General features: G+C 38.4%; 1 protein-coding gene across 5 annotated transcripts in view; it reads left to right on the top strand.

The window, feature by feature from the left end:
* Positions 1 to 27213, top strand: part of LOC113060393 (ral GTPase-activating protein subunit alpha-2-like) — a 152868-nt gene that overhangs the window by 74954 nt on the left and 50701 nt on the right. For 3 of the 5 annotated variants that reach the window (XM_026229278.1, XM_026229282.1, XM_026229280.1), the window contains exons 14-37: positions 78 to 189; positions 692 to 929; positions 1349 to 1522; positions 4242 to 4385; positions 5012 to 5122; positions 6823 to 6890; positions 6972 to 7062; positions 7452 to 7574; positions 8074 to 8175; positions 9285 to 9478; positions 9568 to 9666; positions 10194 to 10349; positions 13895 to 14023; positions 14113 to 14241; positions 14441 to 14499; positions 14628 to 14736; positions 16256 to 16366; positions 16453 to 16521; positions 16703 to 16840; positions 18615 to 18798; positions 20946 to 21744; positions 23390 to 23461; positions 25697 to 25820; positions 25919 to 26074. In XM_026229278.1, the coding sequence (XP_026085063.1) occupies positions 78 to 189; positions 692 to 929; positions 1349 to 1522; positions 4242 to 4385; positions 5012 to 5122; positions 6823 to 6890; positions 6972 to 7062; positions 7452 to 7574; positions 8074 to 8175; positions 9285 to 9478; positions 9568 to 9666; positions 10194 to 10349; positions 13895 to 14023; positions 14113 to 14241; positions 14441 to 14499; positions 14628 to 14736; positions 16256 to 16366; positions 16453 to 16521; positions 16703 to 16840; positions 18615 to 18798; positions 20946 to 21744; positions 23390 to 23461; positions 25697 to 25820; positions 25919 to 26074 (3691 nt within the window). The remainder of the gene's footprint in view (positions 1 to 77; positions 190 to 691; positions 930 to 1348; positions 1523 to 4241; positions 4386 to 5011; positions 5123 to 6822; positions 6891 to 6971; positions 7063 to 7451; positions 7575 to 8073; positions 8176 to 9284; positions 9479 to 9567; positions 9667 to 10193; positions 10350 to 13894; positions 14024 to 14112; positions 14242 to 14440; positions 14500 to 14627; positions 14737 to 16255; positions 16367 to 16452; positions 16522 to 16702; positions 16841 to 18614; positions 18799 to 20945; positions 21745 to 23389; positions 23462 to 25696; positions 25821 to 25918; positions 26075 to 27213) is intronic. The other 2 variants (XM_026229279.1, XM_026229281.1) reach the window with 2 other exon arrangements.

Here is a 27213-nt window from a genome sequence, read left to right as displayed (position 1 = left end):
GTCAGGCACTGAACCTCAGTAGAGCTCTGCTCTGGTTCACAAACATTCAGCTGATTGTGTGCGTCGTATGATTCTAGGGAGCAGTTGCTGCAGGTGTTACTGAGGATCACAGAAGCAGTGATGAAGAGGCCACAGGAGAACCAAAGGAAAGACACGTTCGCCCACAGCCTGGCCAGCATCCTCTTCAAAGTGAGTATGACATGAACAACCCATGGCTTCGTACACACCACAGGGGTTTTCCAGAGGGGGTACCATCCTGATCATGTGCACACATACAATACTGTGCCTTCAACTGGCTGAAGAAAACACTATTTACAGGCAACGTATTAGGGTTTCTAATAACGCTTATCAAGCTCAAGCATATTCTCAAAATAGCTAACCTGTTAAACATTAATCATACACCACATAACAGCTAAAAGAGTTCAACATATGCATAAGTTTGTTAAAAGGTGCATTAAAGCCATTTTTATCTACTCAGTTCACAACCAGAGGTAGAACAGAATAGCAGAATACATGTTTTTGTATGGCAAAATTGATTTGAAGAATGCTTTTAAAGCTAGAACACGGAGCTAACATTCTTTAAACATTGGAATGGCAGTGGGATGTTTTACCCTGTGTAATACTTTATTGTTATCGTTGCGTATGATGATGATGTAGGTGATATGGGTTGTTGTGCTGCTGTCGTTGGCAGACGATCTTCGTGGCGTGGGTTCGGTCAAACCTGAGCGTGTTCATCTCTCGTGAGCTGTGGGACGATCTGCTGGCTGTGCTGTCCTCTCTCAGCCACTGGGAGGAGCTGGTGTTCGAGTGGGCCAGCATCATGGACTCTCTCACTGCAGTACTGGCCCGTCACGTCTACGGCCTGGACCTCCACAACCTACCGCTCGACAAACTCTCAGAGCAGAAGGAGAAGAAGCAGCGGGGCAGGGGTGTGTGTGTGTGTGAATGACATGGAATGGATAAAGCCTGTAGGAAAAATATGTTTCTGACTTTTGACTTGGGGTAGACTCTTCAAATAATGCAGTCAAGTCTTGAGTAACTGTTACTCTAAAATTCAAATGAACTAAAAATAAGATTTAAAGCGTTTGCAAAATGTATATTTTGATTTATTCACAAATAATAAATGAAAAAATAAGCATTATTAATGCATTAATTTAGAGTCATGCATTCTTAAAAGTGTCTATATAAAGCATATCATATGTTAATGTTCTTATTAAAAATAATCTTACACCTGGATTTCTAGGAACATTAAAAACTCATTTGCAGGAATAATTAGGATATGTGGAGTTTAAATCAGAGACAGGTACAGTAATAATAATAATAGTAATATTGAGTGTGTGTTTTTCAGGAGGGATGCAGGACTCCCAGAAGTCCACAGATGCAGCGCGGCCGTTCTCCTTGAGCTGGAGGAGCTCTGGAGATCAGGTGGGCGCTCAGGAGCCCATGAGGTTTCGCAGTGCCACCACCACTGGAGCTCCTGCTGTGGAGAAAGCTCGCAACAACGTCAGGCAGAAAGCTTCAGGTTCGAGTTCATCTGCAGGACTCAGAAATGCTCCTATCTCACATGTCTGCAGGGAGCTTTGCCTACAACTGCTTTGTTTTACTTACATAATTGCAAATATATTTGACCAATGTAGAAGTTTTTTTTTTTTTTTTTGCTTGTTTTTTAATGTTGTTGTTTTTTCGATTACTTTTTTTTTTCTGAATCCTATTTTGATTGATAAAATTGTAATAATCAAAAGCCATGTATAACATTTTATATGAATTCGCAATTTAATCATATATATATGATATACGATTTTTTTAACCCAAACCTAATATATACCCACCCCCCATCCATAGACATTTTGTGTCATCTGTTTATCATTTAATGCAAATTCATTATCAATAACCATGGTAAACAAATACAGGCATAAAACTATTTTTTTTTTTTTTGGACTTGCAAAGTTCTGCACAACAGAGGTTTACTGTTTAAATTGAAACACGGAGGAAAATGCGTGATATTCCATAAAAACTAGTTTTAATCATTTTAATTTCAATACTTTGAGAAGTGAACTGTACAATACTGTAATGTATTTCTGTCACAGTTGCTTCAAGCTTGAATATTTGTTGTAGATATACTGTGGCGCTTCTTCTCACGGAGACACGCAGAACATGCAGACTTCATACTGTATATCACACATGCCACTAGTTTAACACTTTTGGATTTAATGTACTGCTCTATTTTTCATTTATTCATCCAAAATTTGCCAAATTCCGTGCCATTTCTCATTTTGTTGTACATTTTTCTGACTCCACAATTCCATCCACAGTGTAGAGTTGATGCATTTTTCTCTTGCTGTCCACATGTTTAGAAGAAGTGGAACTGAAGCCATTCAAGACTAGACCCACACAAGCACAGTCACCTAGTCGCTTCAGTTCCTGAATTAGTATTAGAGTTCAGCTGGCGCTCAAACATGAAGTTTCTGTCTCTTTGTCTCCTTAAATGCACATGCGCATGAATATTTCCCTTTGAATCTTTCCTGGTTTGGAGATGATTGTGTCTCGTTGTGGTGGAGAGCTTGTTGAGTTTGGAGCAGATGTGTTTGAGACTGAAGGACGCCTCTCACACACGCCGCCCCCAGAAACATCCTCGATGGTGTGTGTGCGCACATGAAACGACGTGGCTTTTCTTTTGCCTAATTGGATTTCTCCTACATTGATCTTCAAACAGCCCAGTGTCCTCCCTCCTCGTTAGGAGAGCCGCCTCATCAAACTGCCTGCCTGTTTTTGATAGTTTCATTAAGAGCGTAATTAATGCTCATTAATATGCATAAATAGGTAACTCGGCGAAAGCGATGTAATCTGGAAAGAAAAGGCGGTAATTAAAGCACGCCGTAGAGGGAATAATAGAGCGCTCCGCTTTCACGGCTCTTCTCCAGACGTGACATGAGTGGCCAACAAAACACAATGTGTATATTTGGTCTTATCAGAGCTGGCAGAGCAAACTTGAAATAATGTGCTTCATATTTCCTTCTTACGGATTGAGTATCAAAGGACGCCATGAGCCGTACGAGAGCGCGGGTTGAAATCCTCAAAGTGTGTCCTCTGTTTGACTTCAAAATACCAATCGATTGTTGGCGAAAAAGCTCTTTACAGAACAAAGACTTGCAGCATTCATTCATTCAGGTTGTGGCTTCATGAAGTTGTGAAGCAGAATCTGCATTTTAGTCTGTGTGTTGGCGTTCACTGTTACTATTGCTCATACTTTGGCAACCCTGAATCCTACAGAGACATGACTGATATATCAGTGGAGCTTGAAGATCGGAAAGGTGTGTAGTGTTACTTTAAGCGATTGGACTTACACTTGAGAAGATTCATTCTATTTTGTTCTATTTGGTAGAAGTCGTTCAACTGTTTTCTTGTATTTGTAGACTGTTGAATCGCCTGTGTCAAACAAAGCCGCCTTTCCACTCTCCCTGATGAAAGACTGACTGGAAGCCTGTATTTATTTCCAGTGGAGAGTACATATTTGCAATTTTCAGATCCCATTTGGTTCCATTAAAATATATGAAGTTTTACAGAAGTTTTGCTTGTTGGACAACTAGCATTTTTTTTTTTTTTTTTTTTTTTTGTATTTTCCAACATTGTTTAGCTTTATTCCCTTTTGATGTCAGTTTTAAAGTACATTATCGACATTTCCGAGAAAAACAAAAAAAACACTCATTGACAATCCTTTTTGTGTGTGTGTGTGTGTTAATGCAGGGTTGGGAACAGCATGCTCTTCATTTAAATTTGAAGTGTGTCATTTCTGAGGATTTTAAAATACTGTCTCCTCTTCCAGGTTAAAATGCAGAGACATTTTTAAGTAAGGTGTTTTCAAGCCGTCATTCCCCACACAGTAACATAAAGTTTTTGGCCGATTAAACCAGCATCACCCTTATTCCATTCAATTAGCCATTAGGATTTTCCATTGGCTTTTGGATTATTGCAGAAAATAAGCCGTGTGATCAACAAAAGTTTATGATTCTTACAGAATAGTCTTTACTAGTGCACACACATTTGATGACTTCTGAAGCCTAAATATTGGCTCAGCCAGAGGTGTGTGAGTTTGGCTGCACAGAAATGACCCGCTTCACCTTTCATAAATTGTCTTGCTATTACCACAGCTGTAGAATGCAATTGATCCTCTTCCCCAACTCTCTCTCTCTCTCTCTCTTTCTCTCTCTCTCTCTCTCTCTCTCCTCTGCTTCTGTGAGCAGCTAAGCGAAGTCAGTCTATCAGCAACTGTGTGCATCTCTGTGAGGCTTTGCCGGCCACTAAGAGTGTGCCCATGCTGCTCCACACTGTCAGCTCTTTCTTACCTGGTATCTCTCACAACTCTCACTGCTCTCACAGACTCTCAGGTAACTTCCTGTTTCCTGTCTCCATCACCGAACTTTCTTTTCCTGTTTTCTGTCTTGGCGTCATCTGCTTTCATTTAAGATTGAGCATAGCCAGGAAAAGGGCAGATAATGCACTGTGTAATTGGTTTTGTTTTTATTAGGATACTTCTATTTTCCGTTCATTCCAGACTGGCAGAGGAAGTGCAGAGAGCACTAATGGAAACACTCGCACATTCATTTACGCTCCAAGAACTGATTTAAAGAGTGTCTCTATAAGCATGTGGAGCATCTAGTTTTAACTCCAGTGTGTTTGCAGGAGTATGCAAGCTTTGTAGACAACCAATGAGATTGAATCCCTCACAGACTAAATGGAAAGCTGCAGTTAATAAAATGCCAATGTATAAGCACACTATATAACTTATTTTATTTGATTCTCTATCATCATGCAAATACAAAAGGTGATTTCCATTAGTGCCCTCCACTTAATTATTGAACCACAGTTTAAGATGCATGCTTGCCCTGTTAGTATGAAAACACTGAACAAGTCGAGGGCCATGAATAGATGTTTGTTTCTTGTGAGTTCTGATAAGCATGGTGATGGGGTCAGGTGCAGCTTTGGTGACGGTGTGTGTGTGTTTGTCCACTAGATGTGGAGGAGTGTCAGCTGTCTGAATGTGAGATGGGGGATGGAGACAGTCCTCTGCCCCGCAGCAGCAGCACCTCTGACATCACACAGCAGATCACAGACACCTTCCCAGGTACCCACACAATCACACTCATTACACACAATAACAGACTCATGACTGAAGGGGTGTAGAAATTAACCTGTTTGGTGAATAGTACAGTGCTTTTGAATGTGTATTTTGTTTTTTTGTTTTTTTATCCCTAAGACCATAAATATACAGTGGCATGAGAAGGTTTGGGAAACCCTTACAGAATCTGTGAAAATGTGAATAATTTTAACAAAATAAGAGAGATCATTCAAAATGCATGTTATTTTTTATTTAGTACTGTCCCTAGTAAGATATTGTACATAAAATATGTTTACATTTAGTCCACAAGACAAAAAAAAAAAAAAAATGTAATCATTTAAATAACCCCATTCAAAAGTTTGTGAACCCTTGGTTCTTAGTACTGTGTTCTGTTTCCTGATGATCCTCGACTGTCTTTCTGTTTTGTGATGGTTCTGCATGAGTCCCTTGTTTGCCCCGAACAATTAAACTGAGAACTGTTCTTCAGAAAAATCTTTAAGTTGACCGCTTCTTTCGCATATATGAACCCTTTCCAGCAGTAACTGTATGATTTTGAGATACATCTTATCACACTGAGGACAATAGAGGGACTCAAACACAACTATTAAAAACGGTTCAACGTTCACTGATGCTCCAGAAGGAAACAAGATGCATTAAGAACTTTTGAACTCGATGAAGATGGTCAATTTTTTCTTATTTTGTTGAAATATATATATATATATATATATTTTTTATATTTAGTTCTGCCCTTCGTAAGCAACAGAAGATACTTGTATGTTTCCCGGAAGACAAATTAAGTACAATTTACCTTGATCTTCAAATTCCAAAAGTTTTCACCCCCCAGCTCTTAATGCATCTTGTTTCCTTCTGGAGCATCAGTGAATGTTTGAATCTTTTTAAATAGTTGTGTTTGAGTCCCTCTATTGTCCTCAGTGTAAAAAAAAATGGATCTCAAAATCATAAAGTCACTGCTGGAAAGGTTTCAAATATGCAAAGAAGTAGGAAAACTTAGAATCTGCAGGACCTTAAAGATGTTTCTGAAGAACGCTGCTCAGTTTAACTGTTCAGAACAAACAAGGGACTCATGCACAACCATCACAAAACAGAAAGACAGTCGAGGATCATCAGGTAACAGAACACAGTATTAAGAACCAAACTTTTGAATTGGCTTAATTTAATAATTTCTGCATTTTTTTTTTGTCTTGTGGACTATATGCAAACATCTTTTATGTAAAATATCTTACTGAGGACAATACAAAATAAAAACCACAACGTGCATTTAGTATGATCTCTTATTTTTTGAAAATGATTCACATTTTCACAGATTCTGCAAGGGGTTCCTAAACTTCCGTATGCCAGTGTATAACTATTGTAATTCAACAGCATTGTAAAACAAATGTAAATGTAAAAAATATTATTCTGTAACAAGTCTAGAAATTCATGTTCAAGAGCTTTTATTTTTGTGGACAACTGCAGTTTCTATGAAAGCAGGTTTACAAATTGCTTTGAAATGCAGATAGACTGTATACTTATTTAAAGAAATCTCATCCTTCTGCAAATGACACTGAGCCATATTGTGATGTTTGGCCAAAGCGGTGGTAACATGAAAATATATGCAGTGGGTTGTTTGCACAGTGGTCATATTAGCCAACTGCTTGAAAATCACAGGCAGCATGATTTCTGATAAGTGCTGGTATGAAATGCAGGTCAGAAGAGAGATGAGTCTGTGTCAGAGAGCAGCTCTACAGGGAAGAGAGAGAGCGAAGCTCCCACGGTCAGTAACGTTGCATTGCATTTGATTCAGTAAAGGATTCTTCAAATGCTAATTTTATTGAAGTTTTGTGGATATCCTCAGATTCTGATCCAGCGGAGCAGCAGTCCAACAGATCTGGATTATCCAGCAGACGGAGCGCCAACATTCCTGAAAATTAAACTGCGGGAGAAAAGTGAGCTCTGTCCAGCGATCTCTCCTTTTTACAGAAATACTGTTTATCTTTCTTGCTTTCTTGTATTCTTATTTGCTTTGTTGTTGACCATAATAATAATAATAATAACAATAATGTAAAAATTAACATTTTCTATCTATCTATCTATCTATCTATCTATCTATCTATCTATCTATCTATCTATCTATCTATCTATCTATCTATCCCCAAGTTCTGTTTGATTTTAATTTATATAAAAAAGCAAAACAACTGTGTGTAATGCAGTGTTGGTTCTGATGTGCATTATCAGAAATAAGAGAACGTGAAATGTTGTGACTGAGTGTTAGAATCAAGTATTTTTTAGAGCCGTGTGATAAATATGAGTGTCAGTATAAGCTCTCTTCTGTCAGGTGAGAGTGTGAGCAGTGAGACGTCTAATGGTTATCTGAAGGATGCTGCGGTGCGGCATGCGGTCGAGGAGGACACAGTGAGCCAGAGGAGCCTCCAGCTCAGTCACACTGAAGCACTGGCAGGTACCAGAACTCAACACAGCTCATCCCCTCTCAACTCTGATCCTGCCCAACACCCATGTGTCCCATCGCTGTCAACCCAAAGCAGAAAGTGCTGCCACATGACTCTGTGTTTGAAAGTTGCGGTGTTCCTGAGGTTCTTGTTATTGTTGCCCTTTTCTTTGGTCTCAGTATGACGTATGACTCAGTATGACTCAGCGGGACATCATATGATGCACAGAATAGTCCGGGCTAAATACAGCAGCATCTGTGGGATTTTGTCATTAATTTCCTGTTTGGAAACATGTAACAGATTTACACTGGAAGGTGATTGTACAGCAGCAGGATAAACATTACAAATAGACATTTCATCACACACATGAGATTAATGTGAATGGTTCATACATGCTACTGATGATTCAATGATTGTATCAGGATCAGCTGTTGTGTCTTATGTGTGGTTAAGTGTGTTTGTGTGAATGTGACTCCAGCACCCTCCATCCATCACTGTGTTGTTGTGTAGGGTCTGATTGTCCCCCAGTGTCTCCGGCTCTCCTCCTGCCTCATGGCTGCTGTGAGGGCCCTCAGCTCCTGGAGGATGCCGTGAATGTGCCTCACCGTCTGGGTACTGCACTCATCCTCTCAACCTCATCTTTTGTGTTCTTCACTCTGCCTCCATCCACCGAAGGAAACGTGTTTCCAGACCTTCACATAGACAGCTTTCTTCTAAGACTACATCTTAACCAAAATTAAACCTCATAAAACTCATTTCAAATGCTCTTCATGGAAAGGAACATGCATTAAAACTAGTTTTAGTAGTATTTGGCTGTATTTATATCTTTTATTATTGGCCTTGTCTGATTTCTGTTTGGCCGATGTGTCAGAACATGTCTTTTATTTTGACTGTGCCTAAACTTTGGAGCTCCCATTCCTGTCTTCATTAGCCTGCTGTCTCTGGCTAACGTTTCTGTGTTATTTCATTTTTAATGCTTAAAACAAGAACAAAAATCTGTCAATTGAGTATAAAACATCCTCAAACTTTCTTTTTCTTCTTTGAGCCCACTGGCAAATATTTGCTCATGTTTTAATCATAATCTCACTTCATTTTCATTATTTTCTCATGAAACGAGACTTCCTCAAGTAAATGTGTCTTGATTTAAGAGTCTTTAGATATTTGAACTAAAAAGCAAGACGTACAAACCCAAAGGAAGAGCTTTTTGCAGTGATTTCAGAAGGTACAATACAAGTTATTTTACTTCGATTGTATGGCTCATACAGTATGATGAAGAGAGATTGTGGAGCTCATACTTCAGACGCAAACTGAGCAAAATTATGCTTTTTGGTGCAGATGCTAATATTTATGACCAAAAAGTACGATGAAATTCTGCTTGTAATGTAATTCAATGATATCTTTATAGCAGATACTTACATAAAACAATGTAAATATAAGTCATATATTATATTATATATATATATATATATATATATATATATATATATATATATATATATCTTTAGTAAGAGAATATTTAAATGCTTAGTTTTATGTTCAAAACATATAATGCAGTGCAATATAATGATGATTGAGAGATGAACTAATTAACTTTAATCAAAAGCCTGAGGATCAGATTTGAACACGATTTAAAAAAAGCATCTGTTTTAGCCAAAATCAATCTTCTTTCAAGTCGTATTCAAAGTGATGTACTCACTCGGTGTGTCTGCTCTTCCTTGCAGACAGCAGTGAGTTTCTGGCCGATGACGTCAGCATCATCGCCGGCGGCAGCTTGACCGGTTGGCACGCAGACTCTGCCTTCGTCCTCTGGAGGAGGATCTTGGGGATTCTGGGGGATGTGAACAGCATCCGCTGTGCCCGCATCCACGCCAAGGTCTTCAGTTATCTCTACGAGCTCTGGCACAAGCTGGCCAAGGCAGGTTCCCTCCGTGCTCGGCAAAGTCTGGTTCACAGGTACCGTAGAAACTAAATGATGAAGAACTCTTTCCTAAACTCCTGTTTCAGATCAGAGATAATCTCGGGATCAGAGTGGATGCAGACACAGCCGTGGCCAGACCCTTGTTCATCCCTCCTCTGCGCATGCTGGCCTCCTGGCTCTTCAAGGTAACAAGATGTATAGTAGAACAGGATGATAACAATACAGATATAGCTTTAATAGTCTTTCTAAATCTAAAAGAAAAGCCACTGAGTGGAGTCCGCACCAGAACTATGACCATAACGAAATAGAGGAACTTTCAGAATTGTTATTTTTTCCAGCTGATGATTGATAAAAATAATTGGCGACCAATCAGAATCCTCCTGACTTTGAAGTATTTTAAGTTGCAGATTGCAGAACTGCAATAGAACATTACCATGCACTGTTGAGGAGGCTTATATAGGTATTATAGTTAACTTTATAGTTATCATTCTTGGTGTGAACTGGCCTTTATTGGGAATTCATCTGTATTAAATAAGCACAGTGTGTAGGAGAGGAGCAAACAGATGTACAGTACTAGGCCGAATGCAAATACAGCCCAGTGATGTCATGCATATGCTAATTTGGGCATGCTTTACTGTATTTACTCTGGACCTTTTGTGTTGAATCAGAATAGGCAGATTGAAAACTGAATGACTTGTGATGTATGGTTCAGGCTACCATGCTGCCGTCAGAGTTCAAGGCTGGGAAGCTCCAGGCGTATAAGCTGATCTGTGAGATGATGACCAAGCATCAGGACGTGCTGCCCAACAGTGACTTCCTGGTGCACCTCTACCACGTCATGCACAAAGGCTTCACCAGCGACGATCAGGTACAGCTGATCCTGCATGTGTTTTATTAAACCTGCTTATGCTCTGTTCTTGGTTTTACACTTCTGTTTATCGATTATAAGCATATATATGGAGAGATATACATGCACACCAGGAAGGGACTTGGCATAGGACTTGTGGAAGCTCCAGAGGAATTAATAAATCATACTCATCAAGAAAAAGTACATCCATCAATAAAGATGGGTTTAGACACATGTGCGTCAAACTGAAAATGCATTGCTGTATCGTTTTCATTCTCAAATTCTGTCTGTAGAACTTAAGCCTAAGTATTTAACCTGAAATATCCCTTTAAAAAGAATATATGTAAAAAAATATTATGCAGTTGACCACTAGATGGTGCAACAGTCTTTCATTCTTGTGAATGCAGTAAAGGCTCAGTAAAGCAGCCTGGTTCTGTAAGTGATACAGTGCTTCTCTCCTAAATATTCACAAAGAAACATTATTGAATCATCAAAAGAGTGTTAGACTGATCTGATTTTGACTAATATACATTCAACTTGTTTTCCTATAGGTTTTATCGCTAATTACAATTAGATTATTATTTGATTATTATTTTGGTTTTGATGATGTTCAGATCTCCAGGGGTGTGTGCTGGCACTGCACTGCGTCCCATGGAGTGCCACTCTCTTCATTTCTGTTTCTTTTAATTTGGTCAAAAAATAAGAGCTCCCTGGATGTTGAACTGCAATGGAGATTGGACAGAAAAGGCAGCGAAAGTGCTTTTTGCCACTTTTGTGGATCTACAAACTTTTGTGTGTCGATTACACATTGGATTTGTATCACTGTTGGCTTAAAGTCTCAGACCAGACAGAGTTCAGAAACATCATGAGCGGGATTGTAGAAGTGCATCACTTCTGCTTTACCACTCACTTGATGCAGCTGTTAAAGTTAAAGGGCACCTATTATGCAAAAGTTTGGAGATGAATTTGTGTTGCCGGTATGTGAATGCAAACACTCTACGATGATAAAAATCCACCCATTTATTTTTTAGTCCCCATTAAACCAAATCAGTCTCATTAGACCTTCCGTTTTGATTCTCTGAACAGTGTGATGTCACTGGCATTATCGCCAGAACTGGGTGTGATTTTAGTACCGGACTGCCTTTTTCGAGAACCAAATGAACTCCTTCTTCAGAGGTGGGTCTAGCCAGCATAACTGGTACTAACCATGACGTAAGTAGACACTGATTGGCCAGACGCGTTTGAAAATGCCCACACACGCCATGAGTTTAAAGGCTGTGTAAAAATTATTTAAACGTTGTGTCAACTTATTTTGCAAGTATGATGAACAGCGATAGATTGACGGACGCTGAAGTGCAGGAATTTGTAGCAAATGTAGAACTGCCAGTTTGAGATTCTTTCAATCGCTTTACGTATACGTCGACATACCATCTCCATTATTGTGAAACCTGTGATACACAACAAATACACAGCTCCGATCACAGTGTCCTCCATCCTCCTGTTTTTAACATCATTCTTCTTTGTTAACATTGTTGTTAACATACTGGGAAATAGTTCTCGCAAAATCTTCCCACTACTTTAGTACTGTACATTTAGTTCGGGAACTAAAGCGGTCTGAAAATTAATTTAAAAATTCACATTATGACCTGCCTAAGGGTGGGACTTGTCTTTGACCTTCAGACTGTAGAAAGTGCAAACTAAATGGTTGACTGGCAGGATATTGGAAAGAAAGATCTGAAGTTATTGCTCTGCCTTCATCAGAGAAGAGATGCTGTTGTGAGGAAGATGGGACATTAATGTATTTGACTGAAGATTAATGGGCACATATTTACTCTAAATAATAATGATGTGAATCTAATTAACACTGCATCATAAAATATTAATAAATGAGCAGTGTTAATTTTATGGTGATTTTATATCAGTAGAATGTGGCTGGTTCACAAACAGAATTACCAGCATATAAAAACCCTTTGAGTGATTCATACGTCAATATTTATTGATGTATAATACATTTTATTGTTTAAAAGAAACTGTGCTATGAAATTTATCTGTGCAGGAACCCTGATCACACTGAAGCTGTAGATAATGATAAAACCTTTCTTTATGCACCGCTAAAGGAACAGGAAAGTCAACAAAAGAGCACTGCTAACAGGAGTTACTGGCTAGCGGCTGGATTTAATAAATACAGACTGACCATCAGCACATAGATTTTCACCTCCATCGTTTGGAATCATGTAGCGGTCACACATTGAGGTATTTGTCTAAGAGCTGCAGTCGATCTAGAGTCTTCAGATGGAAAGGACCAATCGTGGCACATTCACCCATGTGTCTGTACATATAAATGTCCTTGCACTGGTCTGACAATTTTAAACCATTTGGCCATGTTTAATTGTCACAGACACACATGCTGTGGATTCAGATTGTGCTTGCTGTATCTACCGCTGCATAATAGTCCCGCTTTGCAGAATTGCCGCTTCCTCCAAAATGCTCTTTTTGGATAATCACACAGCAGTTTGGTGGCGCTTAATTACGACTGGTTGCTAAGCATTGCAAAGGTCAGTTATTGCAGAATGAGGGTAAAATGTCCCTGCAGATGCACCGCTTCCACCAATTTCACATCTCCTTCTCGGCAGGAGAATATTGTCTATATTGTTTTTGTTTTTCTTCATCTGACAGCGTTCACAAAGGATTCAATTAAGAATGACAAATCTGGCCGTGACGGAGCAGCCGTGTTTATGCATTTGTTTGTTTGTGCACATGGCACAGTGGTTTAAAAAACGAATGTGAGAGAGGCAGAAGTGGTTGGTGGTTTATAAAGAGTTATGTAATGATTCACACCTGCAGATAACTTAAGAAGTCTAGAGATTGTGCCTCCAAATGTTGTATGTGGTTTAAACCGGAGTTTGAATCTGTCAGTACTGTACATTTTTCAAATGTGTCCAATTTAATTTATTGCAGTAATTATTTTTATTTGTTTTTTGCACACTTTCACTGCCTGACATTTCATAAAAAAATGTGGTTCCTCATTATTTAGAAGTGAATAAATTGACACCCACTTAAAAAAAGAAACGCAATTAAAAAAAATAGCAATGTGCCAGCTGTGATTATGAATCTGTACCAAATCACAGTCGATGATTTATTTGTGAATGGATCTGAACAACTTCTCCAGTCAAAGTGAGTCAGTTAGCCAGGCACTGAACTGTTCATGTCTGTCTGACTTTTTATTCTTGTGTTGAGATTGAGTTCGTGTTACTCATTCTGGATTTTATTATTGATGATTATGAGATGTACATATCGACATACATATTACATACTTGAGTTATTTGTGAATTACGCAGGTTGTGTAAACCCATAGTGGACATATACACATTTGTATGTAAAAACTAGGGATGCATGGGGCCTGATAGCGATACACACTTGAAAAGGACTACTTGCAGTAATAGTTTTTTTGTTTGTTTGTTTATCCTTACATGTTCAAGTACTTGATTTTTGTTCTTCATCCACCGCTCCCCAACAGATGATCATTATTGAAATGTTTATTCCCCCCTGCTCCTTCATGTGCTCAGGATGTGTTGAACACCATGATTAGGTGGTGCTCCCCACGCTTCTTCTTCCTGGGTCTGCCGGGCTTCACCATGCTGGTGGGAGACTTCATCACCGCGGCTGCTCGTGTCCTCAACACTGACTCCTTTGAGGTACCACTGGTCCTGTCAGTCTGCATCTACACTACACACAGAAGAGCACAGCTTCATGTTGGTGTTTTCTCCATTCACGCTCATGTCAGGCTCCACGGGTCGAGGCTCAGACAGTTCTTGGTTCGCTGGTGTGCTTCCCTAACCTCTATCAACAGATCCCCTCTTTGCAGACTGTTCCTGGATCCGAGGATATCGTAGTTGGCAAAGAGGACATGAAGGTATGCCATTACAAAAGTTAACCAAATCATTTGTTTTATTACTCATTTCTAATGACTTGTTTTAACTACCCTTTAAATATGTGATGTACTAATATGTAAACCATGCTCACAAGACTGAACCTTGAACCGGTGATTAGGCTTAATATACATCATCAGTTGTATTAGTATTAACTGTCTTGGTCATGCTTTCTTTCTGTAGGACTATCTTGTGAACATCCTTTTGAAGACGGCTCGCAACGAGATATGTGAAGGAGCCAGGTACTGCACAGATCATTCCTTACCCCCCGTTCTCCAGGACACTGAGTGATCTGGCATTCGTTTTTGATATTTTATTTGGTTCCCATTCAAACGACATGCATGATTGCAACCACAGCGATGTGTTTCAGGTGTGTAGCGATCTGCAGTCTGGGGCTGTGGGTGTGTGAGGAGCTGAGGCAGACAGAAACTCATCCTCAGGTCACAGACGCCATTAACGTCCTGGGCGTCACGTTGAAGGTGATTATATATTTGATCTGTTCTTCACCATCAGTCTCTTCTACTAGCCTGCATTAGCTGGATTAATTTGAGTTAGTAATTTACCAGTTTTGAACTTTGTCTCTGAAGACAGCCATGAAATTCCAAAGATTATATAGAATTGTCTTCAAAGGAAAACCTTTAGTTTTGCCAGGTCAAATAGGCTTGTATTTTTCCTGATCAATTTTATTTATATGTAAATAAACAATAAATATAATGTTCACCCGTGATACTTCAGTATAACATAACATATCAAGTTACCACAAATCTATTGATTTTAAAGAAATTCCAAACGGTCAGCACATGTAAGTAGCTGTATTACTGTTAAACTGCAGTATAGTTGAAAAGAGAGTCTGAAATGTAGTCATTTAAAACCACTCATTTTCGAATGCTAACTTCCATCTTGAGTGTCCTCGTTCCCTTAGCTTATGCAGCGGTGATCTCATCCTGTTCATGTTGACTCAGAGCAGCTCAGGACAAAATAAACAGAGGAACAGGGTTTCCATCTCTAAAAGCATGTGCTGAACTGTTGGGAGTAGACACAGTCCATTAACCTGAGATCTACCCAGCAATGTTTCTCTGTGAAATAAGTGGGTGATGAATAGAAATAGCAATTGTCCTTTTTACAACATCACATTAAAAATACCATATTTTATCAATAATACTATTATCACTAATACCAAATGATATTAACAAAAATTGGGGACAACTGTAAAACAGTTTTCTCTGATCAAGTGGAAATTGTATTGCTCTCAAAACGAATTGCAAGTGAAACGTGTTTTAATCATTTCTTTATTTTTCAGTATATTTTATAATACACTATTGTTCAATGGTGTTATTGTGATTGGTACATTTTTTTGTGTTTGTTTTGAAAGACGTCTCTAATGCTCAACATGGCTGTGCTTATTTGATCCAAAATACAGTATAACCTGTGGAATATTATTACAGTTTACAATAACTGTTTTCTATTGTAATTTATTTTAAAATGGAATTTTCAGCATCATTACTCCAGTCTTCGGTGTCACATGATCCTTCAGAAATCTAATTCTAATACGCTGATTATAAGCTCAGGAAACATTTCTTTTTATTGTCAATGTTGAAAGTTGTGCTAATTAATAGTTTTGCATTCTTTGATAAATAGAATGTTCAAAAGAACGACATTTATTTGAAATATAAATGTCTTGTTACATTTTAAATGTATAAAAGTCTAATAAAAGATATATATTTTATAAAATGTAAATTAAATAAATTAAATTAAAATTATTAAATGTATGCATTTGGCAGACGCCTTTATCCAAAGCGACTTACAGGGCATTCAGGCTATCAATTTTTACCTATCATGTGTTCCTGGGGAATCGAACACCCTACCTTGATATGGCAATGCTCTACCAATTGAGCTATAATCTTATCTACTTAGTATTATATAGAATTCTGAAAATGAAATGTATTTCTTCCTTTCTTCACGATGCAATGTGATAACGAATGTCATTTTGTCTTTTAGTTTGGAAATAAGGTGGTGGCCAATGTGGCTTGTGACATCTTTCAGCTACTGATTTCTCACTGGCAGCACTTACAGAGACTGGATCCGTCCCTTCCCAAAAGAATTATAGAGGTACGACCGGTCTCCATCCGCATGATGCATCTGTTAAGTAATGTGTAAGGGATGCCTACTTAATCTCCACTTTTCGTTTGTTGTAGATTTTTGTAGCAACCATAGCATTTCTTCTGCCCAGTGCTGAACACTCAGCGGTTGAGGCAGATAAAAAGGTGAGCAAGCAAAACATCTCTGTTTGTGTAAGCAGTGTTGGACATGGGAATCCAGAATTAGTAGCACACAGCACTTCATCCTGTCTCTCTACTCATTGGTTCATCCTTCCTAACAGCTTGTCTATGGCAGGTTTATTGATTGTTTTGTAGTCTGAACGAATGCTTTTTCCCTGCACTCTAGTTAATGGTGTCTCTACTGCTGTGCCTGCTGGACTGGTGCATGGCCGTACCCCTCTCCATCCTGCTGGAGCCCATCACTATGCCAGTGCTGGATGACCCCGCCTCGCAGAAAGCCCCTCTACTCGACTACATTTACAGGGTGGGTACAGGTAGTAAGATGCTTAAAATTAAAGCAGAAATATTCCTGTGCATGTGCGTTTTAATATAAATGCACTCGCCCCCTCAGAGCTCATATTTAGTCATCAGACACTAATGAGAGGGCATTGAGGGGCACAGAATAAATGAGATATTAGTCTCGGCCTGTTGTGCAGATGCAGACAGACACAGACCTTTGTGCAGATGTCATGCTCCCAGAAAAAAATGGCCAAATTATTTAAATGTCCCATTGTTGGATTGATAAGCTTACCAATGAATGCTGAACTCAAGAATTCAGTTCATCATCATATGAGAGAAAATGCACCTGCTGCACAGGGGAAAAGGGAAGAATAAAAAATGGTCTTTGTTTTCCTCTGCACTCGTTTGACTGTTCATCATTTTCCGCTAGTTATTATATGCTCATTGGGATTACTTTAATCTCCCATTTCGTCAGAGCCGAATAGCGTCTAGCACGAACACATGTACATAACCCTCATCAGGACAGCAAACCAGTACTCGTGTTGTGTCTCAGTTAAGTGCAAGAAATAATGATTAGCATCTCAAGCCTATAGTACTACTCAAATAATAATTGGTAATGACTGTCCTTTAATGTTATTGAGTCTTGGTTCATTTATGCAGCACAGTTTGAGAAGTGTCACTTACTACATTTATAGACTAATGAAAATCAAGTTGAATCCTCAGAAACAGCCAATTTAGTTTAACACTTAGAGTAATGAATTGTCCTGAATTAGTTTAGTTTTTCTCTCATCTTGTCACAATGTGACTGTTTTATGCTATGCCAGTTTGTTTCCTTACAGGAAAAGCAGTCAGTTTATGGCTTAAAAATATCTGCTTTAAAAATTAAATATGGCTCGACTGAAGTCCATTGTAAGATGGTCTGTTACTGATTTACATGGAGATATGATCCATCACACCTTTCCGTGACCCATACCTCTGATTTATCAGCAGTTTCCATTTGAGCCAGATGGCACTAGTGGCTCCGTGGTGTTAATTGTGTGGCAAAATTAAAGTTATGTGGTTTTATTTTTAGGCATTTTGACAACATGAATTTATATCTGATTGTGTTTATGTAGCTTAGAGGGTGGTTGTTTGCTGTGTGAGTGTGCGGTGTTCGAGAATGAGCCAAGGGATAAAGCCTTAATTAAATCAAACAGAGCAAACCTGTTCAGGCACTGTGATAAACTGTGCTGGACTGTGTCTTATCTTCTCCAGCCAATAGAGCCATGGCCATCTGTTTTTGCACATCGATACACTCCCATATCACTGGAGAAATAGATTATTAGCCCATAAAGCCCATCTCACTGAGTTTCCTGGCTTAGCATGGTAAATATCGTCCCATCTCCATATGGCGGCCCTGTAGCGCTCAACCACACCGTCTGGGTGTTACAACAATTTTACAATCTATTACAGATTTCTTTTTAATGCATCTCAGTGGAGTGCCAAGAAGAGCATCTTCACGGCTGAAGAAATCTTTGAGTTGTTGATCCAAACAGAGTTTGCTATTTAATGCATTCTCATTAGGCTTTCAAAATGCATTAACATCTAAACAAGGACATTAGTATCTTATGCATTACATTTTGTATTTGTAATTCAGTCTACAACAGCGAGAAATGCAGATCATTATTAAATAAATATTCTTGTGTTCCCCAGGGTTCTGTATTAGGCCCACATATATTTTTTTTTTTTTATTTTGTTTTATTTATTTTTTTATTGTAGTGTATCGCCAGTGTACTTAATTCACTGTTCTGCTGTTTTAGGTGCTGCACACTTGTGTATCAGGGTCTAATCTGCACACTCAACAGAGCCACTACCTCCTCAGCCTTGCTGATCTGTCGACAGACTATGAACCCTTCCTTACTTTAGGCAATGTCAAGAGCTTTGAACCATCACCCATACACAATGCCATGGGAGACTTCGGAAATCTCCTCACTGTGGCTGAAGGTAAGGACTCTGTTGTGCCTTCAGGAGGAACATGCAGTAAATAGTGTAATTAATCTTATTGCAATTGTGTTATGTTGTTGTCTCCAGCACGCCTAGGGAAATGTCATGACTAATCTGTCATTAACTGCCCCAGGTCATATTTCATCCCAAAATCTAAATAAAGCAGAAAGGGCCTGTTTGTAGGACCATTAAGAGTGTATGCATGATTTTGGACTTTTAAACCACCTTTTAGAGAAGAAAAAAAAAGGTTTAAATGATATGTTTTATTATTAATATTATGGTTTTATTTATTTAGCCTTTTTTAAGTTAATTTGCAAAATACAGTTTATGTTTACATCCTGGTAGTATTCGTTATTTTAAATTTACTAATAGTTCCAAATATATATTTATATATAGTGAGATAAACCAATATTACCTTAAATATTCATTTTTGTTTTGTCCTGAAACCTTATTAAATGCACAAATTTTTGCTTCACATCAACACAAATCACTCTTTAATGTCTGTAATGTAAAGGCCATTTTGACTTAATTTACTTGGTCAACTTTTTCAGCATTAATGTTGAAACTGCTGCATCGCCCTTGAAAAGCAAAGAAAGTACAAAAATTGAACATTTTTAATTTGTCCTTTGAGTTCTTATCCTGAGCTCTTGTGAATCATATTAGAGCAAATGTAGCACAATGTGGAATGAAACAGAATTTGTAAAGAGGTGTGCATTAGTTCCCTCATCCACTCAAAGCAAGCCCATTTATGCCAATTATTAAAGAAATCATTTTTTTTCTACTCCGACCTTATTTCATCCATTAGGCAATATTTCTTGTGTTTTCTACCTTGGCATGTCATCAAATGTTATCTGTTTTTGGTTAGGGTGAGGTTGGGCTGTGGGGGGTTGTTCTTTCCTTTTTCAAAAGGGATGTCTTTTATGACAGAATATTTATATCTGTGGAGTAGAGGAAGAAAAAGAATACTGGCTTTTGCAGCGCAAACATCTCCATCCATTGACATGCCTTTTCTATCTCTTTGTATGTAAAAAAACAAACAAAAAAACAACCTCAGCCAAAGAGCAACTCATAAGCAATATCCCACTACCTAGCTCATATTGATTAGTTCACTTCAAAGCTCTGTGCATCCCTAATGCAACTTGCTCGTCTTTGCAAAGAGCTTTTTCCACTTTGATGGGGATGATGGTATTGATAGCACTGTCACAATGTGAGCACTTCAGGGTTTTTTCCCCCTTCACTCTCTCTCATCTTAATCTTAATATCTCCTAATGACAACGCTAGATTTCTCACTTTTTGAGAGGTGTTCAGTGTTCGGAGGACTTAATTCATAGTGCTTGCAGAGCCCTATTCACTCCTCACGAAAGCTGTGATGCTCATTAGTGCAGCCCTTTGAGTTTGTTTTAGGAGAATGAATAGATATTTTAAAGGTGTCTGTGTGAACATGTGTACATGGTGCAAACATGATGGAAAATGGCCTTCATTGGTCATGACAGCTGAAAGCCAGTATACCGACCAGCTTTTGAGAATAAGTACAGGAAAATACTGTACACAGTCAGCCGTTTTAGGACTTGTATTACCCCAAAAAAGTCAGTCACACAGCAGTCATTTTACAAAAATTATTTACCTGTTGTATTTTTCAGTCATAAAAATAAATATATCAAGTATTTCAGAGAGATGTGTAATCATTTGTGTTGAGTGTTGAGGTTACATGGACTGCCATAAATCTCAGTCTTCACATTTAAATATCTTCATTTGTATTTTGAAGTTGAACCAAAGTCTGATTTGTAACAACTTGAGAGTAATTATACATATACATACTTATCAATTCATCCGCAATTAATTTTGTTTTATTTTCTTTATGTATAATTTAAGGAATTATGTTATTGATAGTCAGGTACATTTTACATCCAGAACAATACTATATGAATATTATACTTTTATAATCCCAGTGAAATATGTGCTATTAATTTTTCCTTCTCTCTGGCACCTTTCTTTGGCACATGTACATTTATTATTAATGTGCTTTGTCCCTTTAAAAAAATAGATTAAATAAATTGATAACAGGATTTTCATTTTTGGTTCAACTAATCCTTTGTGTAAGCTAAGTGTTTTCTAATTTACTAAACTTGTGTTGTTTCATGTTTCAGAAAAGAAAAGGAGAAGCCTGGAGCTGATTCCTCTGACCGCTCGGATGGTAATGACACACCTGGTCAATCATTTGGGCCACCATCCTCTCAGCGGTGGCCCCGCTCTCTTAAACAGCCTGGTCAGTGAGAACCACGACAACCCCTATGTAGAGTCCTCCGAGCTCTCCTCTGAAGTCTTCAAAAGCCCCAATCTGCAGCTCTTTGTCTTCAATGACAGCACACTGGTCTCATACCTGCAGATCCCCTCTGACAGCTCCAGCACATCGGTGGCCAACCCGAGGGATCATTCCTCCGAGGTCCGTGTCATCGTCAGGGACATCTCAGGAAAGTACTCGTGGGACGGCGGTATTCTGTTTCACACTTTGGATGGAGCTGGCTTGAGTTGCGCTGGCAGCAGAGATCAGTTGTCACACAACGCCACACACTCTGAAAAGCAGGACTCTGTGTGCTCCGGTAAATGCTCCTCTGAGCTGGAAGTGGAAGATGGCGTGGATGTGTTGGACCAGCTACTGGAAGACCTTGGCCACAGCAGTCCCGAGTGCCTGCCGCAGCCCCAGCTGAAGCTCACCCAGCCGCCCTCTCCACCCATCGGCATGAATCCTGACATGGAAGGGGTCATCATGGATGCCATCCACAGACAGGCCAAGCAGGAGGACGAGGAGCTGGCCCGGCTACAGACTGAAGACCCCAGCATCAGAGCAGAGAGGCAGAGAGAGCCCACACACCACGAGCCCAAATCTCCTTTTTACCTCTGCAGACTTCTCCTCAATGACCTCGGCATGAACTCATGGGATCGCAGGTATTGTATTTCATGGGAGTTGCTGGAAAACATTGAAGCACATCCCAAAATGAAAAATCAGTCACCCGCTTCCAAAGTTGCTCTTTTTTTCACATCAGTACTCATTGGTTCTTACGGGTCTCGAGGCCTTTCGCAAAATTTGCATGTGTGTGAATACCTGAAATGTTGGTGGCTGCTAGTGTTTTATAAAAAGGTACAATAAATAAAAACATCAATTATATATCTAGATTTTTAACAAGTTTACAATCACACTCACTTAGCTATAAATATACATATTTCAAGGCTGCATTTGTTTAATCAAAACAGTAAAAGTACAGTATAAAAGTACAGTTTATTTGGAAGTGGAAATAAGATAAAAATTATTTAAATATCAAATAACTGGTTTCTGTGGTGATGCATTGCTGCCACACTCATATTATGTTTTTTTTCCTCTCAATTATGTCGTAATAACGGGATGTTATTTCATTGACATATTTTGTCAACGAGATGTCATCAAAACGACTTCTTTTTCTCATTAAAATGTAATATTTTGTCAAAATAACGAGATATGTCATTAAATTTGTTATCTTGCTTTCTTTTTGAAAATAAATAAGAAATAGTAGCTTTCAAAATAAATATTTTATTTTATCCAACATAAAATGTATTAAAACATTTATTAAACTTAAACGTAAAATACACATAGAGCAGCTGATACTACACAGAGCCGTTGTTAACTGAGAAGATGCGCAAATAAACACTGAAAATGAAGTGGATTTGCGCATCTTCTCAGTTAACAACGGCTCTGTGTAGTAACAGCTGCACTATGTGAAATCACGCACCTGATGGAATTTACCGCTGATTAGAGAACCGGCTTTACTGACGAGACGCGCAAAAAGATCGGCCGATCGTGATCGGAGCAGCCCTAGTTTCGATATTGATTAATTAATGAAATATGCTCTGATTTCGGAGTTGCAGTGATAGAACCTCCCTGTCATTCAAAATCAGATCTGATATTGCGCTAAAAATCATCATGTCTGCTGATCCCTCGTGATTGGCTGAAAGTGCCGCCGCGATGTCAACATCAGCATCAGTGCAGCATCATTTGCAGTGTGTGTGTGTGTGTGTGTGTGTGTGTGTGTGTGTGTGTTAACGGATTAAATTGACCACCCTAGTAAAAATAATAGTAAAAAGAGTAGGGATAATTCATACATGTGATGGTAAAGCTGAAACTTCAGCAGCCTTTACTTAATATATTAGAAATAATTATAATATGCTAATTTGCTGCTCCAGAAACATTTCTTATTATTTCTTCTTCTGATAGATAATAGTCTAAATAATAGTAAATATAATAGACTTTTTGAGTATTTTTTTTCTTGAGAGCCTATTTGCATATCAGAATATATAATCATAAAATATATAGTTGCATGAGTTCTAAATATTTATGTTAATCCCATGCATGATATGATACTATGGGGTCAGTGTTTAGGGTCTTCAGAGGAGTAAACCTGCAGATTGCTTACATTACTTGGTTTTACTTTGGTTGAACTGAAAATACTTTAACGTAAAAAATAAAAAAACAGTGATTTCGCCTGTGTCTCACCATTTATCTTTTAGAAAGTTTTTCCTGTTTGTTTTATGACTGTTCCATTTCTTTTACTCTTCATAGAAAAAGCTTTCATCTTCTAAAGAAGAACTCCAAGCTCTTGAGAGAGCTGAAGAATTTGGACTCAAGGCAGTGGTAAGTGTTTTTGGTCGTTTCAGAAGACCGCGACATCTGATGTCCATGCCTTAAAGTTCCATACAGATAATCGCATACCAAGTAAATTAGTGACTTTGTGCCTGATTCCTCGGTACTTAACGCTAAAAATTAGCAGCAAACAACAGCATGCATTTGGAGAGCTCAATCACGCAGCCTAATGCCAGTCTACAGAGAGCGACTAAATCCTTTAAAAGCACTATTAAGGAGACATGTCCTAAGACCACTCTCAGATACTCTGCTCCTCACGGCCTAATCCTGGCCACGTCTGGCTGATCACAGCTCCACACTTCTCAGCCAACAGCGATCAATAGGCACTCAGAGTGGCTAATTACAGAGGCTTATTAAAGAATACCCCCAGGATCGGGCCACCGTTACCCTCCACATGCATAGCCGGTCCACTCATGGCAACGGCTGACTGAGCATGCCAAACATCACACTGCACAGGCATGATGCTTCCTTAGCAACACTGCTCAAAGAGACACATACACACTGCATACCTGGATTTGATTGATTAGTAAATAGTTGCAAAAAGAAGTGTATTTAAGTGTGTTTTGGTCAAAAAACAATGTGTGATTTGATGAGCGTAACAGAGGTGGTTCCATCAATCCGGAGATCCTAATACTTACCTGCATGTTTTAACAGGGACCTATTATGCCCCTTTTCACAAGATGTAAAATAAGTCTCTGGTGTCCCCAGAGTGTGTACGTGAAGGTTTAACTCAAAATACTTTAAAGATCATTTTTTATAGCTTGTTAAAATTGCCATTGCCAAAACACATCATTTTCTTGTCTTCCCCTTTAAATGCAAATGAGCTGGTGCTCCGGGGAAGAGGGCGGAGCTTCAAGAGCTCAAGCTCCTTAATACTAAATAATAATAAAGCTAGGCTTTGAAAATAAACACTCCATTATTAGTGAAAAAATGCACTTTATGAATTACACAGATGGGAGCACAGCGTGATGAAAAAAAAATTACTCATGGTGCCATCGCATGCTATTACAAACTTTATAAGACCCACTTTTGATTATGAGCTCAAGTAATCCCAGCGGTCGACTTCACATTGCTTTCATATGCAGTTTTAACTCCCACTTTCCTATTCACCATCATTCTGGTAGCAAGTGAAGGCAGCATCAGTTAAAATTTCGGGAGAGTTGAGGGAGCATCTTCTTCCAAAACAAAGTTAATCCACCTCGTGTTCAGTGGCTCAGATTTCAGGAGTAAATGGAGAGAGCTATGTGGATTCATACATCCAGCTACAGAACACACAAAACGTTTGGAAGCCATTCTCATCAGTGCAGCAAGGGCAGACTCGCTGTGAACTCGCTCAGGGCAGTTCTGTGTATAAACAGCGGTGTCTGTCAACTTTCGTGGGCGGGGCCTGTGGCTATTGTGATGTCCCATTAGCAGCACTGCTGAAAACATGTAGTTGGGAGACACTGCTTTTTACTTATGGGGATTTAAAAAAAAATAGTGGGTGGATTTTTATCTTCATAGGGTGGTTGTGTACACGCACTGCCTTCCAACACACATTTATGTCCAAGCAACTATTAGCTATGAGTTAAAGTAATTGTTATTAATTATTAGCATGCAAAAGGCATCATTTTTACGTCTGTTCTATATTTTGACATTTCTCAATTTGTATACACATTAAAGAGCTAAAAATATGAAACAAATGTATTTTATGTACAACCTTATGCTAAAAAATATAAATAAAAACTTTTCAATTTATTTTAGCTTGTTTCCAAGGCAACATCTCACATTTCCATTTTGATTAACCTGATATACTAAAATAACAAAAAAAATAAAAAATTCTAAGACATATTTTTAAAACAAATCTTATGAGAAAGATGACAAATTTTAATTGCTAACAATAATAATTAATAAAAAATATACTTATAATTTCTCAATATACTAATAGTGTTTCAGTGATTCTAAAATAACACTGATCTGAACTCCAGCAAAGCAAAGCAAAATCAGGTTTGTGAACATTTTCCAAAATAATAATAAAAAAATGTAAATAAAAAAAATATATAAAAAAAACCCCAAACTATCACATTGCTTGAGTATTCAGAACCAATGCTGTGGTGTTTGAAATCTGGCTCAGATGCTTCCCATTTTGTCTTTGAGGTGTTTCTACACTTTGATCACATGATACAGATCACATCAATTATGGTGACACCTGCATGGTGTCAGTTCATCTTGTGTTTCTGTTTCCAGTCGAGAGACACACAAGATTGCTGTGTTCTTCATTGGAGAAGGCCAGGAGGACAAATGCTCCATTCTGTCCAACACGGAGGGCAGACAGGCTTACGAGGACTTTGTCTCTGGGCTGGGATGGGAGGTGAAATAACACATCAGATCCTCTTAATGAGTCTGTAGTGAGCAGATGTCATGTCCTGGGACTATCAGAGCATCAGGAAGATCCTCTCTCTCTTTCAGGTGAATCTGGCCACTCACTGTGGGTTTATGGGTGGTTTGCAGAGAAACGGCAGCACAGGCAGCACAGCACCATATTACGCTACCTCCAACGTGGAGGTCATCTTCCATGTGTCGACTCGCATGCCTTCTGACTCGGAGGACTCCATCACCAAAAAGGTAGTTTCAACCACCTCTTTACCTGCTTGATAAGAACCATACACATTAATGCATATTAAATCTGCAAATAAATGGTATATAAGGGCATCAATAAAACAAAAGTTATGCATAAAATCATTTTAAAACTAGAACTGCTGGGCACCAAAAACAGCACAAGCTCCTCGCTATACAGTTGAGGCTGGAGTTGTACTGCGCTTAAACAGCCCTAACAATAACCTAGTTTCTTTTTGATCATAATACAATCCATCCACTAACTTCAGGACATGTAGTGATGTGGCATCTTGAATCCACGTTTTCCTGCTCATACTAATTGGAACACACAATTTTGCTAAAATAAACCTGTCTCACTTCATCATCAAATGCATACAATGATTAACATCAAGATTTAAATCAATAAATAGGACAGATAAAACCAAACACAAAATACAAAACAACAAATACACAGACATTTCCATAAATAGCTAAAAAAAGAACATTGCCCTTTATGTTGGCGCTATCTTTAAAGGCCAGACCAACTCGAACACGATGGGAAATATAACAGTGAACCTCACATATGTTATGAAGGAAAATCCACATGAACAGTAGGAACATGCTAAAATACAGTGATGAGGACTCACAGTCTCTCTGTCACATGTGCAGAGGTGGGTAGAGTACCCAAAAACTTTACTCAAGTAAAAGTAATTCTAGAAATATTTACTCAAGTAAAAGTAAAAGTACTAGTCTTGAATAGTTACTTGAGTAAGAGTAAAAGAGTATCGGATAAAAAATCTACTCAAGTAGTTAGTTACTTTGGGTCATATATACGGAGCCTATTTTTATTTAGATGTATAGATAAATGTATGTAATGTATGTGTGCGTGTGTGTGTAAATGTATATATTTCATCAGCCTTTACTCCAATTTATTATAAAACCCTGTCTGTTTATATCTGTCTGTAACAGATATAGGTGTCATGCCATAGCATATTTTTAATACGACTGACTTCATATTAAATGTGAATTTAACATTGAAAGTTAATGTGATATAAATATTGCTACTAATCTTTCATTGTTCAGAAAGAGAGCAAATAACATTTACATTATTAAAGATCATTTTCACTGACAGTCAAGAGTTCAGTCACTCTCAGAAACTCCCATTAAAA

Source organism: Carassius auratus, chromosome 42 (assembly GCF_003368295.1).
Source record: "Carassius auratus strain Wakin chromosome 42, ASM336829v1, whole genome shotgun sequence".
Taxonomy (NCBI): Eukaryota; Metazoa; Chordata; class Actinopteri; order Cypriniformes; family Cyprinidae; genus Carassius; species Carassius auratus.
The sequence above is the reverse complement of the archived record's forward strand: the minus strand, read 5'-3'. Positions and strand labels throughout refer to the sequence as shown.